Genomic DNA, 20452 nt, shown 5'->3' with positions numbered 1-20452 from the left:
CTGTAAAAAGGTGTATCGCCCTCTGTAAAGTCACGTGTCTCATTCTTTTATCACCATCTCTCTTCCTTCTCTAGTCTTTTTTAGGCAGGCCGTGAAAAGCTGCAGCGATGTCTGATTTTGTAGAAAGTGAAGCCGAGGAGTCAGAGGAAGAGTACAATGATGAAGGCGAGGTGGTGCCCCGAGTCACCAAGAAATTTGTGGAAGAGGAGGATGACGGTGAGGAGTCCCAGCCTCAAGCTTCTTCCCACTATTGCTAAGCTTTGGATAGTTGGATTCTTGCTGATGAGAGGCTCAGGCTAAGCACAGAAGTTATCACACATGAGGTACCAGCTTGAGAATTTTCAGTCACTTCATAGAGAATATTTATTGTGTATCTAGCTATCTGCTCTATGCCAGGCACTTTGCCTAGAACGAAGAATACAAAATAAAACCCAGCTATTGTGGAGTTTACATTAAGGAGAGAGGACAGACAGTAAATAAATACATGTGTAATGTTTCCCTCTTGGAGACCTAGCAGTGTTGGTACTTATGCACCCAGTTTTCTATTTTTCTGACCAAACCCAACCATTAGGGTCACCGGCAGAGGAGAACCATGAAATAGCTTTAAAGGCAGAAAGGAAAATGTAAGTTTCATCAAAAGAATTATGATGAAAGAAGGAATATGATTGCTGAGTTTATAAACTGAGAGGAAAGCAAAGGTAGTATTGGTGGCTGTGAAGCCTCTAGTAAAAAGCCAAAGTAATTAGGAAGATCATCGTACCTACAGATTGACGGTGGATACAGAAGAGAGTTAGTCTCTTCCTCGTGCTTGTGGTCTAAGTCAGTGGTCACGTTTTACATCTTTAGATGAAGCAGGAGAGTTAGCATGGCACCCAGGCCCTTAGGTTCAGAGCGGAGGGAAAATCACAGTTAAGCAAGTGGTGGCCCTGCCCCAGCCCAACATGTTCCCCAAATCCCATGTCTCAAACATGGATGTTTTCTAGATGAGGAGGAGGAGGAGGAGAACCCCGATGATCAGGATGAGCAGGGCAACCTGAAAGGCTTTATCAATGATGATGAAGATGAAGGGGAGGAGGATGAGGGTAGCGACTCTGGTGATTCAGAAGATGATGTTGGTCACAAGAAGAGAAAACGCAGTGAGTAGTCGTCTCCCCTCAAGGGAAGTGAGGCTGGGGTGGAAGTTGCCATGGAAGAGGGGCCTGTCTGTCACCATGGGTAACACTTTGTTTTCTCCAGCATCTTTTGATGACCGCCTGGAGGATGATGATTTTGACCTCATTGAGGAGAATTTGGGTGTCAAAGTCAAAAGAGGAGTAAGTGTCATTCTTTGTCTCTGTCCCTGGGGGTGAAGGAGAAAGGCCCTGAAATTCAGTTACTCCTGGGGAAGGAGGCACATCCAAAACAGTCTGGAGAACATCAAGAAGAGAGAGTTGCTCAGTATCGTTGTGCTGTGGAGTCTAGATTTATATCCGAGATCTGGGCGCCTGTCAGGGAAAGGCTTGCCAGCATTTCAAGGGTAGGCTTTGGGGCTGAAAGAGAACCACTCAGTGTGGTTCTCTCCCATCTCCCTGGGTCAGCATAACTGGTGGGAAAACGTGAGTGAGGCTGGAGAGCAGGCCTCCTTATGCCAGCCCCCTCAGACCCTGATGAAGCCGGTTTTCCCACCCCTAGCAAAAATACCGACGTGTCAAAAAAATGTCAGATGATGAGGACGACGACGAGGAGGAGTATGGCAAGGAGGAGCATGAGAAAGAGGCCATTGCAGAGGAAATCTTCCAGGACGGTGAAGGGGAAGAAGGGCAGGAGGCCGTGGAGGCCCCCATGGCTCCTGCAGAAGAGGAAGAGGAAGATGATGAAGAGTCAGGTATGTGGCATCAGGCAGGGAAGCCAGTGTTGGGGTAAGTGTCATGGTTTCCTAGCCCCTAGGAATAGGATGGGGAACCATTCATCGGCTCTAGGCCCCCGGCATTGGACACAAAAAAGTTCGTTTTTAGGAGATTCCCTACTCTTCTCCTCACTGGCTACTCACACGGTAGGAACTAAAGCCACCTAGTCCTGGCTCTGAGCACTGACCCCTCGCTTTCCTACCCAGACATTGATGACTTCATCGTGGATGATGATGGACAGCCTCTGAAAAAACCTAAGTGGCGGAAAAAGCTTCCTGGATACACAGATGCGTGAGTGGGGTCTGGTGCAAGGTAGTGATAATGGCATCTGAGTGAACCCAGTCCAGGAAGTTAGAGGCCTCTGCCAAAAATGGGACATTTGCAGTTCTCAGCCATTTTGCTTTCCTGCCTCAAGTGCCCTTTCCTAGACAGCGATGTCAGCCTGTTCCTAGAAGCTCTGAAAGTACCCTCTGCGTTGTAGGATCACTGTGGGATCAGGGTGGGCAAGCCTCCAGTCTCCCTCTTCAGCCTGCAGCTCCATGTTTATTCATTTACATATTGACCTTCTAAGTATGATTGTGTCGGAAGAAAGGGTTTGCCCTAAGGTGCACGGTAATGCCTTAGCAGAAGACAGATCCACTGAGCTGGATCCGAACACCTTTGCCCTCTTGCTACTTCATCCCTGTCACTAGCATGTGTCAAAGATGGGCTTTTCATCCTCTGTAAATAACATCCCTAGAAACATTCCCCAGCTAAGCCTTTATTCCACAGTGAAAATGCTTTTCGATTTGCCTTTCTCTTAACCTTCTTAGTTCCCTTGGGGCGAGTGAAAGGTCTGTGCAGGGGCTGCATGTCCCTCCCCTCACCAGAACCTGGGCCCACTGCCCCTTGCTGTCACCCACAGGGCCCTGCAGGAAGCCCAGGAGATCTTTGGTGTGGACTTCGACTATGACGAATTTGAGAAATATAATGAGTATGACGAAGAACTGGAGGAAGAGTATGAGTACGAGGATGACGAGGCTGAGGGTGAGATCCGAGTGCGCCCCAAGAAGACCACCAAGAAACGTGTGAGCCGCAGGAGCATCTTTGAGATGTACGAGCCCAGCGAGCTGGAAAGCAGTCACCTCACAGACCAGGACAATGAAATTCGAGCCACTGACCTGCCTGAGAGATTCCAGGTAAGAAACTACCAGCCTCTGTCCTGCCGACCTATCACCACCAGCTCTGAGCCTCCTTGCTGCGAGGGTTGTGGCAGAGAAACCGTCCTAACAACAGTGACAGCTAATGCCACCTGACTGGGCGGTACAGGGAGTCCAGCTCTTCCAGGAGGGAAGATTGACTCTTGTGCTGCTTCTGGTTCTTGAAATGGCACTCTTTCTTTAGCAAAATAGGAAATGCCTACTTCTTGCCAGGACGACAGTCTTTTGAGTACTGGAATTGTGTGCCTGCGGAGCACACGTTTTTGTCCAGAATGGTGTGTGTTTCTCCCACATGGGATACAAGGGGAAGCCAGCCTCACTCAGTTGTCTTGTCCCGTGCAGCTCCGCTCCATCCCAGTCAAAGGGGCCGAAGATGATGAACTGGAAGAAGAAGCTGACTGGATCTACAGGAACGCTTTTGCCACACCAACTATTTCTTTGCAGGTACCCCCCAAAAAGGTCCTCGTGTGTGACATGAACCAGAAATTGAGGAGCTGCTCCTCCGCTGCCCCAAACGTCTGTGTGCCTGTTGTGGAACAGTGTGTGTGTGTGTGTACGTGTACTCGGGTGCGTGCAGATGAGAGGGTTTTCCTAGATTTCACCCGACAGGGTCATCCTGTGACATGAAGCAGTTTCGTGTGCGGTAAGACAAAGCAAGTGACGGTGTTGTTGCTGTTTCCTTTTTTCTTGCGGCTGTAGGAAAGCTGTGATTACCTGGACAGAGGTCAGCCAACCAGCAGCTTTAGTCGAAAAGGGCCCAGCACAATTCAGAAGATTAAAGAGGCTCTGGGCTTCATGAGAAATCAGCATTTTGAGGTAGCACCTCAATGTCTAGTGGCCCGTTTCCAGTGTTAGAAATTCAGCCAGGGGATGAGGGACAAGGTAACTGCCTTAGTCAGGCGGGGGCCCCCCCTTTTCCTGCCCTCAGCAGCGGTCCCTAGACTGAAGTGTGAGGACTCCAGGAGACTGGTGACCAGCAGAACGGCACTACCCTGTCTGCTGCATTTCCTCCCTAGAGGTGGCGAGGGCGTGCAGCCCGAATGGGCTTGTGAGGGAGGCCAGTCTTCCAGACTGAGGGATTTCCTGGAGCTTTTTACCCCTTTGGCATAGGAATCCATACAGACCTTCCCCTCTGGTTGACTGTAGTCTCCCTGCCACCCCAGGTGCCTTTTATTGCCTTCTACCGGAAGGAGTATGTGGAGCCTGAGCTGCACATCAATGACTTGTGGAGGGTGTGGCAGTGGGATGAAAAGGTAACATGGTTCCACGCTCCCCAAGGGGCTCTGGGCTGGACTGGGCACCGCTGTTATCAGGGCCCAAGCTCTCTGAGCAGCCCAACGCCCCGACCCCACCCCCAGGCCTGTCAGGTTTCCCCAGAGTTTCCTGGTAAGGAACAGAACAGCCTTGAGACTCCAAGGCTGAACGGCAGCCCTTAACTGCTGCCCTATCCTGTCCTAGTGGACCCAGCTAAGGATCCGCAAAGAGAACTTAACGCGGCTGTTTGAGAAGATGCAGGCTTATCAGTACGAGCAAATTTCTGCTGACCCCGACAAACCTCTTGCTGATGGCATCCGGGCTCTGGACACCACCGACATGGAGAGGTAGCATATGCAGGGTTTATTGCCTGACACGAAGCCCTCAGATCAAAGGCAGCCCCACCACCAACCCCAAGAGAGCGTAACCTCGCTCTCAGCATATACATATAAAATTACATAGGAAACCCAGTTATAACCAGAAAGTAGCTTGGTGAGCCTGGAGTCAGAGGGATGTGAGATGGGAGCAAGTGGTGTTAGTGGCCAGTGTCATGAAACCAGGGAGGAGGGATAAGGACTGACTCAAAGACTGAACTTTCCTAGAGACTTGGTGCCTTGTCTTTCTCTCCCTTTTTGTTTTCACTTCTAATAACCAGCAACCGCCATTTGTTTGTCATACTCATCGTTTAAGGTACCTTGGTTGCAATTAAGCCATGGTCTGGGGCCACTGAGTGTCTGCAACAGTTAGAGAATACAGGCACCCATCCCAGTTCGGATCTTGCCTCGCAGAATTGGGTCTCTTGTAGCAGAACTGGGGTGTGCTCTTCCTTAGTGACAGGTGAGGTCTTACGTCCCTTCCCTTCAGGCTCAAGGATGTACAGTCAATGGATGAGCTGAAAGATGTTTACAGCCATTTCCTGCTTTATTATGGTCGCGACATCCCCAAGATGCAGAATGCTGCCAAGGCCAACCGCAAGAAGATGAAGCGTGTAAGGGAAGAGGGAGACGAGGAAGGTGAGTGCTGGGAAAGAAACGCCAGGAGGTTCGATGGCCATGGCATGTCCAAGGATGCCCTTGGCTGAGTGCCCTTTGGGGCTTCTCTGTATGTGTCAGATCCTTGGGAGTGATTGGAAGCTAGTGCACTAACTTCTTTTTTCCTTCCAGGTGAAGGTGAGGAGGCAGAAGATGAGGAGCAGAGGGGGCCAGAGCTCAAGCAGGCTTCCCGTCGAGACATGTACACCATCTGCCAGAGTGCTGGCTTAGGTAAAAGCTAGCTGTTACGACCTGGACATTCCAGCCTTGAGCGAGGGAGGGGAGTCCCTGATTGTCACTGGTGGGCAGGAAGAGTGCATAAGGAACAGCTGCGTGAACGACCAGTTCAGTTCTGAACACTTGCTTCTGTGTCCCACACTCACCCCACAGTAATGGTCCAGCCTCTCCCTAAATTCCTGAAGGAATGGAAACTCACACGTTTAGAGGGAGACAGCGCATCCTATCTTTGGGAAGTTCTTTTATTAAGCTATAGCTTCCACCTTAGTTCTGAGCCCAGGAGTCACATAGAAAATTTCTATTCTGCCTCATAACAACCCGTCAGATGTTGAAAGTCAGTTTTTTCATTGCTCTTTGTAACACACCCTAGTCCCGTTCATTCATGACCCCTTTAAAGTCTACTGCCGAGAATGGCTGCTCTACACCCTTAAGAGCCTGTTGCCTTACCTTTCACTCTCCTGGTTACTTTAGATGGTCTGGCCAAAAAGTTTGGCCTTACTCCTGAGCAGTTTGGGGAAAACCTCCGGGACAGCTACCAGCGGCACGAGACAGAACAGTTTCCTGCGGAGCCCTTGGAGCTGGCCAAGGATTATGTTTGCAGGTAGGCATGCAACAGGTGGCTGACAGGAGGAGGAGCCTGAAGCCAACACACCTGCATCCTTAGCTCCTCCATTTTCCCCACAGCCAGTTCCCTACGCCAGAAGCTGTGCTGGAAGGCGCCCGCTACATGGTAGCCCTGCAGATTGCCCGAGAGCCCCTGGTCCGGCAGGTGCTGAGGCAAACTTTTCAGGAGAGAGCCAAGCTAAATATAACCCCCACCAAGAAAGGTAGAAAGGTGAGCTCTGGGTAAAGGGCTTTAATCCAGCATGTGGCCCCGCTTGCTGATTGAACTGAATTTCTTGTAACTCAGCTATCTGCCTGAGAGCAGAGAGACAGTCTTTTCTCCCATTGTCAAGCCAGCCTGCCTGTAGGCTGATGTTCCCTCTTGATGTGTATAGGATGTGGATGAGGCTCACTACGCTTACTCCTTCAAGTACTTAAAGAACAAGCCTGTTAAAGAACTTAGAGATGACCAGTTCCTCAAGATGTGCCTGGCTGAAGAGGAGGGGCTGCTCACCATTGACATCAGCATCGATATGAAGGGGGTGGAAGGGTAAGCAAAGCTCTGGGGAGGGCTTGGTGAGGAATCTCTTGGAGGAAGGGGTCTCTTGGGAATGTGAACCACAATTTCAGAATTGAGCAAGCCATTGTACTGGCTCACTCGCACTATCTGTGAACATTTGGGCATCACCTTTTCTCACCCCTAACACCACGGTGTTGTCTTTTCTTAGCTATGGCAGTGACCAGACATATTTCGAAGAGATCAAACAGTTCTACTATCGAGATGAGTTCAGCCATCAGGTGCAGGAGTGGAACCGGCAGCGCACCATGGCCATCGAGCGAGCTTTGCAGCAGTTCCTCTACGTGCAGATGGCCAAAGAACTCAAGAACAAGCTGCTGGTCGAAGCCAAAGAATATGTCATAAAGGTGAGAACAGAAACTCATGGTGTCCCCAAACTAGAGCTGAGAGTGAAGGAACCCCTTAACAGCTGAAGGAGAAGGGCAGGCAGAGCAGAATTTGAGAGGGAGTGCAGACAGGGTTTGTGTCACTGCAAGACCCCCCCACTGGAGGAACCTCTTCCCCCACCCCACCCCTACCCACCAATCCAGACATTTTTTGTTTATGTTGCTGTCCTCTGTGTACGTTGCAGTTTCCAAAAGCAAGGTATGCCCTCCAGTTATAAGTCTGCCAAAGGCTAGGAAAGTGTGCCTGCATCTGTTTCCTTAGCGTGCTTGGTGAGCTGCTGATGGCTCTGGTGTCTGGTGTGTCTCCTCCCCAGGCTTGTAGTCGAAAGCTCTACAACTGGTTGAAGGTGGCGCCCTACCGGCCAGATCAACAGGTAGAGGAAGACGATGACTTTATGGATGAGAACCAAGGAAAAGGCATCCGAGTCCTAGGCATTGCTTTCTCCTCTGCCAGGTAACTCCCTGTTTCTGCCCACCTGCCGTCACTCTTACCTGCGTTCTAATCTTACTCTCTTATTCTTATCCTCATATCGCCAAGTGTCACACTGTTCTGTTCTTGTTCGGCTGGCAGAGATCACCCCGTGTTCTGCGCCTTGGTCAACGGTGAAGGAGAAGTGACAGATTTTCTCCGGCTGCCTCATTTCACCAAACGGCGAACTGCTTGGAGAGAGGAAGAACGGGAGAAAAAGGCAAGTGGCTGGGGTGGGTCACCAAGTGTACATCTTGAGTATATCTTATAACTCGGTGGGGATAAGTGCTTATGGTCTAAGCAACATCCCATGCAAGACCCTGAATATCTCCGACCTGCTTGCTTACCCCTCAAGCCCTAGGGTAAGTCTCACTTCCTCAGGCACTAGATGGCACTCCAGTTCTGGTGCAAAATTTACTTCTGGCTTGAGGCCAGTTCCTCAGCCTTCTGTGCTTGGGAGCTGCCCTTAACTGCCTCTGTTCTCACAGCATCTGGGTCAGCCTGTTCCAGAAGCTGAAAGCCACTGAGGCGTTAAGCCAGCCTTTTCCCCGCTTTAGTCTTTCAGTGTCTGTTTTTCTAAGGGGAGGAATTTGAATTCATCTCATGTGTATGCTTCTGATTTTTTTACCTAACTCTATCTTTCAGTTTTGTTGAGAGGGCCCATTCTAAAAAGTAATTTTTACCAAACAACTAAAAAAAAAGAAAAATCTTGAAGTAGAGGTCAGAATAGTCCTGACTGCCAGGCAGTGATTTATGTTAAAACAGAGCCAGGTATTTTTATTTTTAATTTTAGTTTTAGTTTTAGTTTATTGATTTGAGAGAGGGAAGAAGGGGGAGAGAGAGAGAGAAACATCAGCCTATTGTTCCACCTATTCAATGTATTCATGTACTCGGGTTGGTTTCCGCATGCACCCTGGCAAGGGATCAGACCCACAGCCCTGGTGTAGCAGGGTGCCACTCTAAGCGTTTGAACTACCCGCCAGGGCACAGCCTAGTGTTCTTAGTTAGCCACAGCCCAAGTGTAGGCCAGAGTGTGATAACCTCGGAAAATACTAACAGGTGTACAGTATTCCACCCAGAGAGCCGAGTCCTTCTGTTCTGTGTTCCAGTTAGACAGCGTGTGATGCATCCTCGTTCTCTGGTTTTGTAAGGTCTTGAGCTACTTAGGGAGAGAGAACTTCTTGAAATCTCCCTATTTTCAGAGCCATTGAACTCCAACTTTCTTTCAATCCAGGCTCAAGATATTGAAACCCTGAAGAAATTTCTTCTGAACAAAAAGCCCCACGTAGTGACAGTTGCAGGGGAGAACAGGTAGGTGGACACCAGGGGATTGGGCCAGGCTTGGTTGAAAGTCACTCATCTTTTGTTGTTGAACCCTGCCTGTGCCTATGTAGATCCTTGATAATATCCCCATCCCAAGGGGATATTCCTGGGAATATTGTACTTTGTCTTCACAGCTCTCTCCTCCCCACAGCCCCACCTCTTATCCCTTCCATGAGAAACTGTGCAGAAATAGCCCCAATTAATACCCCTCATCTCTCCAGGGATGCCCAGATGTTGATTGAGGATGTGAAACGCATTGTGCATGAGCTGGACCAGGGCCAACAGCTTTCCTCTATTGGGGTGGAGCTGGTTGACAACGAGTTGGCCATTCTCTATATGAACAGCAAGAAATCAGAGGTAATGCTGGAGCCTTACCCTTAGACCTGCACAGCCTAGAGCTATCATTCCCAGGGAGACTTATTAGGGAAGCAGAGGTTTTCGGGGCACAGGGCTACACCTGTTCATTTACCCATGGAGAGGCTTTCCATTTTGTTAATCATGGTTCAGACTGGAAACCCCAGAGATTAAATTGGGCCCCAGAAAAACGGTCCCAAAGGAGAAGAGAAAGTGATGTAAAGCCAGAACAGTTTGGATTTTCTCTTGCTGTTGGAGCCGAGAAAACTTCATGGCCCTGCTGACCCTCATTTGACTCCAGGCAGAGTTCCGGGATTACCCGCCAGTGCTGAGACAAGCTGTCTCCCTGGCCCGGCGCATCCAGGACCCTCTGATCGAATTTGCCCAGGTGTGCAGCTCTGATGAAGACATCCTGTGTCTCAAGTTTCACCCTTTGCAGGTGAGTAGGATTTAACAGGCAGGCCTAGGTGGGCACAATAGCACAGCAACCTCATCCCTGCCTGCTGTGTGTCGACAGGAGCATGTGGTGAAAGAGGAGCTGCTCAACGCCTTGTACTGTGAATTTATCAACCGAGTCAATGAGGTTGGGGTCGATGTCAACCGTGCTATTGCCCACCCTTATAGTCAGGCCTTAATCCAGTACGTGTGTGGCCTGGGACCTCGAAAAGGGACCCATCTTCTGAAGGTAGGATTGGGTTGAATCAGGAAATAGGAAAAGTTCCCGTTTCCTTGGATCTTTACACTGTGCCGGTATGATCAGACAGAAGACCACACTCAGAGGAGGAAAGGGGCTTGTGCAGAGTCATCCGGCTAGTGAGAGTCAGAGTCAGACTTCAGGCCAGGTGGCCGCAGCCATGCGCTTCACTCCTTCACTGTAGGGCTCATGGGAAAGACAGTGGTCAGCCACGGTTGAAAACAGATGGAGGAAGGCGAGAGTAACAGGCACAACCTCAGGATAGTGGGGTTTTTCCACTGCAAGGAAAAAGGATTTCAATCGGGGGCAGAGGGGCAGGCAGGGAGATTCAAAATTATTGATGATAATCTTTTTTCTAAAGGTTAGTGATGCGTACTTGAGTATATGTTTTATCATGACCTTTTAAGGCATATATTAGTTATATATTATCTTTGGTAGGTATAACATAGTTCATTAAAATCATTTTTTAGTAGCAGACAGTGTGGTGTAGTACTCAATTAGATAGTGGGGCACAGGGACAGTTCCTGTCATGGAGAGTTTCCCAGAAACCTGAAAGCAGGCTGGGGGATGGGGCCTGCCTACTGCCCTGGCTCACGCCCAGAGTGAGCTTACTCCTGGCTCACTCTCCCCTAGATCCTGAAGCAGAACAACACCAGGCTCGAGAGCCGGACCCAGCTGGTCACCATGTGCCACATGGGTCCCAAAGTCTTCATGAATTGTGCTGGCTTCCTCAAGATCGACACAGCCTCCCTGGGGGACAGGTGATGCCTCTGCCTGGATAAACCAGGAGGAATTCCTGTGGGCTTTGCTGGGGGGCTGCAGGGGGTTAGGGCTGCCAAAGGGCCACAAGCTATTTAAATTAGGAAACGTTTTAAAACAAAGATGAAACCTTTATTCAGTCAAGAGCCTCTGACCTATGGAAAAGATCGGTTCAATTATGTGAAGCTTTTTTTGGTGAGAGAAACATAAAAAGAACCAACTTAGAGCCGGGTATCCCAGTTGGTTAGAGCATCCTGCTACACCCAGGTTGCGGGCTTGATCCCCGGTCAGGGCACGCAAGAGAATCAACTAATGACCGCATCAATATGTGGAAAAACAAACTAACGTTTCTCTCTTCTCTCCTTTCCTCTCTCTAAAATCAATAATTAAAAAAAAATTCTTTTTTAAAGAGGGAGCTCTCTATTCAAGGACAGAAAACATAAGGTTTTATTCACTAAACAGAAATTTGTTGTTACGGTGTGTCATGGCTTATAAGGGTGGGAATAGCAGGGGCAGTGGAAAAGGAGTGTGGGGTTGTGAGGAGATAAGGAAGGGGGAAAGAGATGCAGTATGTTTTGAGATGATGTTATTGAGAGAAAGTTCTATTCACTTGGACTTTGGACTTCACTATTGACCTCTTCCTCTCCAGAAGTTGTCAACTCAGTCTTTGGAGGATCTTTTCCACGGGCACATAGCTCCTCATTCAGTAATGGAAATCAGTGGGGAAATAGGCTTCAAGTTCTAAAACTTCATTTTCCACCCAGCTTTGCTGTAACACTCCACGAATAACATAGGTCCATGTGAGTGCACGGGCAAGACCAGCCTGGGAAGGCTTTATGGGGGAAACTAGTTGTCAGCAAATTTTCAAAGGTCTTTTCCCCCTTCTTCCTTTATCTTTTTAAAAGACTTGTAAAAGTTCATTATATAAAATTCAGCATACAGAAATATTATGCAGAAAGTGGATGTCCCCCATAATCCCACTCCCCAGAGATAACTACTATAACAATTTGATGTATACTGCAACTTTTCTAAATTTTATTTTTGCTATGCATTTACTAACTACCCATTTATTACAAAATGGGATCATATGGTTCATAGTGGTTTGCAGTGCATTTTTCACGTATCGATATATCGTGGCCATTTTTCCATGTCAGCACACATAGATCTACCTCATTCTTTTTAATGGCTGTATAGTACTCCATTGTATGGAGGTACCCTGATTTATTTAACCAGTTCCCTATTAGTGGACATTTGGACCAGAAACTTCTCATTATATATCCTGCCCCTTTTCTGCCTTTCCTTCAGCACTGACTCATATATTGAAGTCCTTGATGGTTCTCGAGTCCATCCTGAGACCTATGAGTGGGCCAGGAAAATGGCAGTGGATGCTCTGGAATATGATGAATCAGCTGAAGATGCCAATCCTGCTGGAGCCCTTGAAGAGATCTTGGAAAACCCAGAGCGACTCAAGGACCTGGACCTAGATGCCTTTGCAGAAGAACTGGAGAGGCAGGTGGGTGACAGTGTGGAAAGCCCAACATAAACATCCCGAGTGGCCTAGTCGGGAGGAGAATCGGGCAGCAAGGCTCCAGAGAAACCCCAGTGCTATTAGTGTGAGAGACTTGATTTTCTCTTCTCCCTCCATTCCATACTGGGCTTCTCAAAGAAGTTTTCAATCTGCTTTTTAAGGATCTAAAGCAACTACAGTCATTGTGGGGGGTGGGAAGGAGCTTGGAGAGGCTGAGTAGTAGTTTCCTTCTGAACCCTCCTCCTTTCCAGCAGTGCAGCTTCATATTTGCCTGTTTTATACATTGGGGTTCTCTAAAGCCCTTTTATTATAGACCAGTATTCCATGGATAAGAAAAAGTTTGAAAACCTTCTTTAGTTAATCTTGGGGGAAAGAAGAAAAAGAAGCCCCGACAGAAACCATTTAGCCTACTGCTTTCATTGAAAGGCTCAAGGCTCGGGTTGGGGAGCGGTTGCAAGGCTCTTTTTGATGAGCTTCTTCCCCAGGGATATGGTGATAAACATATCACCCTGTACGACATCCGGGCAGAGCTAAGCTGTCGGTATAAGGACCTGCGGACAGCCTACCGCTCTCCCAACACAGAGGAGATCTTCAACATGTTAACCAAAGAAACACCAGAGACCTTCTACATTGGTAAATGCTAGGTCTGGTTTTAGTTGGAGGGGGATATGTAGTGGAGGGGAGGATGTGCTTACTGCAGTGGTCCCCAACCTTTTTGGCACCAGGGACCAGTTTTGCACAGACTGGGTTGGGGTGGACAGGAGGCTGAGCTCAGGTGGTGGGGTGGGGGGTGGTCAGGAGGTGGAGTTCAGGCAAGCTTCCCAACAGGCCACAGACCTTAGGGTCCGAGGCTCTAGGGGTTGGGGAACCCAGGTTTACTGTATAAATTTAAACCAAGCACTGTTTCCAACAGAATGAGACAGGTTTTTACTGTTCCTGGGGAGCTTTTAAAAAGATTATAGATCCCTGGACTGGAGTCAAAGCTGAGTTCAAGATCAAATTAATTTTTAACGGGCTGTGGAATCTTTCTTTCTTTATTTTGTAAAAGATTTTATTTATTTATTTTTAGAGAGGTGAAGGGAGTGAGAAAGAAAGAGAAAGAAACTGTGACAGGCAAGAGAAACATCGGTTGGTTGGTTGCCTCTCACACATCCCCAACTGGGGACCTGGCCCACAACCCAAGTATGTGCCCTGACTGGGAATCGAACCAGCAACCCCTCAACTTGCAGGGCAGTGCTCAATCCACTGAGACACCCCAGCCAGGGCTGCGGTGGAATCTTTATGAATTCACTTTAATAAGCCTCATATTCCCATGTCCACAAATCAAGGGAAGATCTCCCTTCTCAAAGATATGAGGGAAATCAGTACAGATGCTATAAGGCAGATGTTCTGTCACTAAAAGGTTGGTGGAAGAAGTTGCCTCTCCAGTTCGCTCAGCTGGCTCCCTGTTCTCTTTCCCTTCCTCCAGGAAAGCTCATCATTTGCAACGTCACTGGCATTGCTCACAGGCGGCCACAGGGTGAGAGCTATGACCAGGCAATCCGAAACGATGAGACTGGGCTCTGGCAGTGCCCTTTCTGTCAGCAGGACAATTTCCCAGAGCTAAGCGAGGTATGCGCTGCAGTTACCACGGTCACTGAACTCCTTGAGTAAATGGTATCAGTGCCCTTGAAAGGAATAAGGAATACAGGTATTTAGATAATGCTTTACCAAATGATACACAAAGATGGAAGAAGACTAGAACACAAACAGGTCTAACGTGAAGTCCCTCCATATGCTAGTGAGTGATGACCTGTGTGCTTTTTTCTCTTCTGGCTCAGCCCTTAATCCCTGTTTCCCGTTCTCTGGGCTTCTAGCTCACACAGATTAGAGACGTGAGGACATGCATTTCTAACCTGCAGAGTTGGCACAGTGTCTCTCTGCTAGTTAGAAGGTATCTGTAGGCTCCCTTTGATTTTTTTGTTCTCCAAACACATTTTAATTTTTCTCACATTCTTCTAGACAATTCTCTGCCTTTCTCATGGTCAGAACTCCGTTAAAGAACACTTTTTCTGGACCTTCAAATGTTAGGCAGATTGTAAAAGACAGTTTTTTGTCTTTACTCAGTAAAAGAAGCGGACGGGATCTGTCCAGAATATATAGAAAGCCAAGGGCAACTGGTTCACTGAAACGAGTTCTGAGGAGACTCACTTTGATGTTGCTCACGCCCACTAGGTCAGAACAAATTGGGGGAGAGGAGCCTGTTTCAGCTAGAAGGACATACAGGTTAGCGTAAAACAGACCAGTTGACTTGATGGCCAGCAGTGCCACACATAAGTTACAAGTGAAAGAACATTGCGGGTGTTTGCGTTCTGTGTCGGTGGGTGGCTGAGTCACTGTGATTTCAGACTGTGATAACACGTGTTGATGGTAAATTACGATACCCTTGGCAGCTCTTCTGAATGTGTGATTTCCAGAATCCTTTTTAGCTTTGTTTTTTACTTTTTTTAAAAAGATTTTATTTTTTTATTTCTTGAAAGGGAAAAGGAAGGAGAAAGACAGGGTGAGAAACATCAATGTGTGGTTGCCTCTCACGTGCCCTCCAACTGGGGACCTGGCCCATAACCCAGGCATGTGCCCTGACTGGGAATTGAACCAGCGCTTTCGATTTGCAGGCTGGCACTCCGTCCACTGAGCCACACCTGCCGGGGCTGATTTCCAGAGTGTTAATGATCAAGCTTCTCTCCTGATGCCCTCTTTAGGTCTGGAACCACTTTGACAGTGGTTCATGCCCAGGCCAAGCCATCGGTGTCAAAACACGGCTAGACAATGGTGTCACCGGCTTCATTCCCACCAAATTCCTCAGTGACAAAGTGGTAAAGCGACCAGAAGAGCGAGTGAAGGTAGATGAATGACTGGGTTAAGGCACTGGTTTTCAGCTGCCAAACTGGGCTCTCTTTAACATTGGGCTGTCCCCATGAAAAGTTAGGCTCTGTTCCCAGTGGCTGTTGGTGGGGAGAGAGTTTCAGGAGGATTTATAACTGGTTGAAAGAAGCCAGGGCAAAAAGCATCTGAATGCTTTTGTTTACTGCCTTGTGAAATTGCATCAAGCTGCCAGCCCTGTGGGAGAGGGCTTTCTCTTCCTGTGTGGGAAGCTGTGGTTTAGTCCAGGGGGCAGGAAGCAGGGTCCAGCATTAAATGCTGGGAAACACAGAGGCCAAGTTCCCTTTCTGTTCTAATAGTCTCCTGCCATTAGTTATGTGTATATACTCTACGTGCAGCACTTGACATTTACCTATGTTGTCTCTAATCTCACCAACTGATGGGGAAGGAAATAGTACCTTCTTTTTTCAGAGAAATTCAAATGCCTTTTCGAGGATTACCCAGTTAGTTTATAACATGGCTAGTCCCAGTTCTGCCAAATTCTCTGGTTTAAGTGTTGTGAATCCCAAGAACTCCAGACTTAGGAAGGCTCGGCAAAGACTCTTCATTTCTAATAAGTGAAGCTATGGAGATTTTCTAAGGGAGAGCTATGCAGAGTGACTGGCCTTTATCACTGTTTAGAGAGATGGGCTCAAGTCAAGAGTAAAGTACAAAAAATAGCTATTACTTCCTTCCCCTCCAAGAAAGGGCAACCAGACTGTTACCTCCTAGGAGCAGTAACTAGGCAACTTTATGGGAGAAGGTAATAGGCCCAGTGACAAGACAGGTCCCAGGAGACTCCAGTTGGTTTTCCTGCCTAGAGTAGGAGGCATCAGTACAAGACATAGCCTATAGTCTGCAGACCAGACTCAACCCTAAACTTACCTGCCACCAGTAGCTGGCTGGCTTTGGGCAAGTCACTTCACCTTTTGGCCTGGAGTTCTGTTCACGCAAATGTAAAATGGGGCTTCGGGCTAGATCATCTTTGTCCCTTCCAGCTCAAATGTTCTGTGGATCTAGGTGGGAATGACTGTTCACTGCCGCATTATGAAGATTGACATCGAGAAGTTTAGCGCGGACCTGACCTGCCGCACCTCAGACCTCATGGACAGGAACAATGAGTGGAAACTGCCCAAGGACACCTACTATGACTTCGACGCTGAAGCAGCAGACCACAAGCAGGAGGAGGACATGAAGCGGAAACAGCAGCGGACCAGTGAGTATGCCCACCGCCACGCCGCTGCACCCCCAGTCTGAGCCGCTCTCCCCCTGCAGGATGCACGTGCTGATGGCAGCTTCCCTTGCTCAACCTCCCTGTGGGGGTGAGTGCTCTGGCTTTGAGGTGCTGAGGCCCAGAGACATCAAAAGGGACTCATTGGCAGGGCCGGGTCTCTTGGGTTGCATTTTCTTTGCTAATGTATTGTTACTCTTAAAACTCCATTCTGTCAGCACCCTAGGGACCCAGATGAATGCACCTTTCATTTCAGAGAATTCAGGCTCAGAGAGGGTGAAGGATGCTCAGAATTCAAGGGCGGGTTAGAAATTAGGCTGTGGTTTGTGTCCCACAGCTGTTGGTCCCCGGTCTCATCTCCTGGTCTTCTTTCCTGCCCTCTTCAGCATACATCAAGCGAGTGATTGCACACCCGTCCTTTCATAATATAAACTTCAAGCAAGCAGAGAAGATGATGGAGACCATGGACCAGGGTGACGTGATCATCCGACCAAGCAGCAAGGGCGAGAATCATCTGACGGTGACGTGGAAGGTCAGCGATGGTATCTACCAGCACGTGGATGTGCGGGAAGAGGGCAAGGAAAATGCTTTCAGCCTGGGAGCCACTCTGTGGATCAACAGTGAGGTGAGAGCCGGCGCCTGCTCACTTCCCATCCCCACTCCTGCTGCCAAAAACAAGCCATTTCTGGCCGCTTCATCATGTCATCTGACATCAGTGACTTCTATGCATTGCATGTATTTTAGCTACACAAAACACCAAGTGGGAGGTTGGTTGTGAAACAAGTCATTTGATACTAATTTTGTATATTTGGCCCTGTTTCCCTGTCCTCCAAATTTTAAAATAAACTGCCTAAAGAGAACCCATGGAAGAAGAGGAGAAAATACACATGCAGGCATAGGCACATGCACGCACACGTCCAGTTTCTCTGTCCTGTTTTCAGTGGAGTGACATTTTATGAAGTTCCCCGTTCTCAGGCACCATGGGAGAGTCAGTTATTATTCAAATGATTTTGTGACTTGTAAACTTTAAATATGTGCACGACTCAAACAGATGACTAAATTGAAGGGACTTTGCAATGCGTGAGGCCACAGCAGGTCTGGGAGATCCACCCCTTCCCATGAGTTCTAGTCCGAGGAGATTTGATAAAGGGCCAGGAGTCTCAGCTCTGGACAAGACACACAAGGCCTTTCCCTTCGCCCCACAGGAATTTGAAGACTTGGATGAGATCGTTGCCCGCTATGTCCAGCCCATGGCATCCTTTGCCCGGGACCTTCTGAACCACAAGTATTATCAGGACTGCAGTGGCGGGGACCGTAAGGTGAGCACAGGGCCCCTTGAGGGATGACACCAGTTACTTAAGGATGTGTGAGTTTCCTTCAGTGTAGGGGTCCCTCGGCTGGTGAAGGAGGTGTACAGTCATGTATGCGCCACGCCTTGTCTACCAAGCATGCTGCTATCCCAACCTCTCCCCCTGATTCTACCCCCAGAAATTAGAGGAGCTGCTCATCAAAACTAAGAAGGAGAAGCCCACCTTCATCCCTTATTTCATCTGTGCCTGCAAGGAACTGCCCGGCAAGTTCCTACTGGGATACCAGCCCCGGGGTAAACCCAGGTGAGCACTGGTGCTAAGAAGGTGCTGCCGCTGGGGTCCACAGACAAGCTGGCAGGGGAGTTAGAGGCCCTGAACAGTACTCTCTGGTTCTGCCTAACTGCCTTTCTCCTTGGATCTGTTTAGAATAGAGACAGAGGTTGGAGGTGGGATAAGAGGATGATAATTTAGAGGCAGAAGGCAAAGCTTCAATAAGAAAGATGCTTTTCTCAGCCCTGTGAAAAGGAGTTCCCTTTGCCTCTTCTACCCCTCCCAAGGAGTGATGGAAATCATCAGACACTCTATCCACCTGACTGGCAAAGATGGGGGCCAGCACACCCGTCTGTCCTTTCCACTGTCTGCTCCACCCTTGCCAGGGCTCTCCGCACATGGTGGCTTGCTATTGCTACAGTGCGCTGACTTCTCCCTGAGTAGAAGGGGCGGGTCAGGAGAGCATCTTCTTTCTACCATTGACCTTCTTTGCTCCCTTTCCGTATAACTAACAGGCCGGCCGCCTTCTTTTTTTTTTTTTTAGATTTTTATTTGTTTATTTTTAGACAGAGGGAAGGGAGGGAGAGAAACATCACTGTGTGGTTGCCTCTTGCACACCCCCCTACTGGGGACCCAGCCCACAACCCAGGCATGTGCCATGACTGGGAATCGAACCGGCGACCCTTGGTCTGCAGGCCAGCACTCCATCCACTGAGCCACACCAGCCAGGGCAAGGCTGGCTTTCTTTTATCTGGGTCCCTCTGCTGCTCACCCTGAATAGGAAAAAATCCAGTTTCCTTAAACCCATTTTCTTTGTGTTTGTCACCCAGACTGATAACCATACCCGCCTTCTCCCTGCCCCCCATCCTCCCTTTGGCCCTTAGCCAAGGTCTGTGCATTTCTGCTCTGGTCTCTACTGCCTGTACATGATGCACAGCATAGCCAATATTAGTAAGGGACTTAGTAGCCAAATGACAAGAAGCTCTAGATTCTGGCCCCTGCATAGTCTTGGGCACATGTGGAATATCGTGCTCATTTCTGAGATGCCTTTTCTGACTCACCATCATGCTTCCAGAGGTTGGCAGCCAGGGCTCTGTGGAGGTTGGCAGCTGTCCCATAGGGAACAGTTGAGCGAGTGGGACCTTTAATCAGAAGCAGAGGCAACGTGATAGCTTCTTGTGGAAAGGGGCACAGACTCTTGTGTTGCAGAAGGAGCACATGAGTAGAAGATCATGAAGCCGGTTTTAGTTTAATATAAACAAGAGCTTTGCCACGCTTAGCCCTGTGTGTTGACAGCTCTTCTTTGTCGAGCACAGCTCTGTGTTGGGTGTTGTGCAATAAGTGCTTTACACGCACTTATTTGTTCTTCACGCCCACCCTGTAGGATTAAGAGCTGTTATCCTCATTTTACAAATGAAGCTGAGATGCACGTTTAGTAACTTCGGACAGTCGTCTAGGTGATGAACGGCAGAGCCAAAACTAGAGCTAGAACTGAGTGTGACCCCGGCGCCCGTCCTCTGACCCACGCTCTGCTCTGCAAAGTGTCGAATTAGGGCAGACTAACCACCTTCCAGAAGTGCTTCCAGATTCCAGTTCATGGGGAGTTGTGTTTTGCTGCCCTGGAAGACCCCTCCCAACTCTGTCTGACCTAAGTTTCACCCTCACCTGCAGCCCAGGATGGTGGCCCAGTCCCCAGCAAGTTTTCTGGTGGCCTGTACAGAGCACACCAGGGGCTACCGACTCCTGGCCTTGACTTACTCTGCTATGTACACCTCAGCTCCCCAGAGTGCGGCCTCCTTTTACAGGGTCAGGGATTGGCTCTTTCATCTCTTCTTTCCCCTAGAACGCAGTGTGGCTACTTCACATGGTGGAGATCTGTTCTGGCCGCTCTCTCACAGCTGGTCCCAAGTGGTATCTGATGTATGTTTCCTTCCAAAATCCCAGGATAGAGTATGTAACAGTGACTCCAGAAGGATTCCGGTACCGGGGCCAGATCTTCCCAACTGTGAATGGGCTTTTCAGATGGTTTAAGGACCATTACCAGGATCCTGTACCAGGTGAGTTGTACTCTCTGACTTCTGGAATGTGGTTGGAGGGACACTAGGCTCTGAACCAAGGTAATCAATAGCCTGCTGTGTGGGGGGTGAAACATAGGCTGTCATCTCTGCTCTCCTACTCCTGCTCCAACTTCTAGCATTAGGAAGTTCCTCCATCCACCTTGCCTATTTATCTTCATTTTTTCTCAGTGCCTCCTTCAGCCCCTAAATTATGAAACCAGAAGCATTACTGACTCTGGCTATTTCCTGTAGGAATCACCCCGAGTAGCAGCAGCAGGACGCGGACACCTGCTTCTATCAACGCTACCCCAGCTAACATCAACCTCGCGGGTGAGGAGCTCACGCCTAGGACTGTGGCTCAGAGGGAGTAAAGCCGGGAGCAC

At 48.8% G+C, this 20452-nt stretch overlaps 1 protein-coding gene across 1 annotated transcript in view; it reads left to right on the top strand.

Moving 5' to 3' along the window:
* The window catches only part of SUPT6H (SPT6 homolog, histone chaperone and transcription elongation factor), a 31309-nt gene that overhangs the window by 8919 nt on the left and 1938 nt on the right, over positions 1-20452 (top strand). The window contains exons 2-34 of the mRNA XM_024565254.3: positions 75-216; positions 984-1136; positions 1237-1313; positions 1672-1864; positions 2093-2177; positions 2791-3064; positions 3428-3529; positions 3785-3901; positions 4249-4338; positions 4544-4686; positions 5204-5352; positions 5503-5601; positions 6079-6208; positions 6292-6442; positions 6606-6760; positions 6939-7134; positions 7488-7627; positions 7745-7862; positions 8877-8953; positions 9187-9322; positions 9621-9758; positions 9837-10004; positions 10647-10774; positions 12078-12285; positions 12786-12933; positions 13769-13911; positions 15042-15182; positions 16222-16417; positions 16819-17057; positions 17638-17751; positions 17921-18045; positions 19957-20069; positions 20322-20399. Coding sequence (XP_024421022.1) covers positions 108-216; positions 984-1136; positions 1237-1313; positions 1672-1864; positions 2093-2177; positions 2791-3064; positions 3428-3529; positions 3785-3901; positions 4249-4338; positions 4544-4686; positions 5204-5352; positions 5503-5601; positions 6079-6208; positions 6292-6442; positions 6606-6760; positions 6939-7134; positions 7488-7627; positions 7745-7862; positions 8877-8953; positions 9187-9322; positions 9621-9758; positions 9837-10004; positions 10647-10774; positions 12078-12285; positions 12786-12933; positions 13769-13911; positions 15042-15182; positions 16222-16417; positions 16819-17057; positions 17638-17751; positions 17921-18045; positions 19957-20069; positions 20322-20399 — 4633 coding nt within the window. The 5' untranslated portion in view covers positions 75-107. The remainder of the gene's footprint in view (positions 1-74; positions 217-983; positions 1137-1236; positions 1314-1671; positions 1865-2092; positions 2178-2790; positions 3065-3427; positions 3530-3784; positions 3902-4248; positions 4339-4543; positions 4687-5203; positions 5353-5502; positions 5602-6078; positions 6209-6291; positions 6443-6605; positions 6761-6938; positions 7135-7487; positions 7628-7744; positions 7863-8876; positions 8954-9186; positions 9323-9620; positions 9759-9836; positions 10005-10646; positions 10775-12077; positions 12286-12785; positions 12934-13768; positions 13912-15041; positions 15183-16221; positions 16418-16818; positions 17058-17637; positions 17752-17920; positions 18046-19956; positions 20070-20321; positions 20400-20452) is intronic.

The sequence above is a fragment of the Desmodus rotundus genome, chromosome 9 (genome assembly GCF_022682495.2).
Source record: "Desmodus rotundus isolate HL8 chromosome 9, HLdesRot8A.1, whole genome shotgun sequence".
In the NCBI taxonomy this organism is placed as follows: domain Eukaryota; kingdom Metazoa; phylum Chordata; class Mammalia; order Chiroptera; family Phyllostomidae; genus Desmodus; species Desmodus rotundus.
The sequence above is the reverse complement of the archived record's forward strand: the minus strand, read 5'-3'. Positions and strand labels throughout refer to the sequence as shown.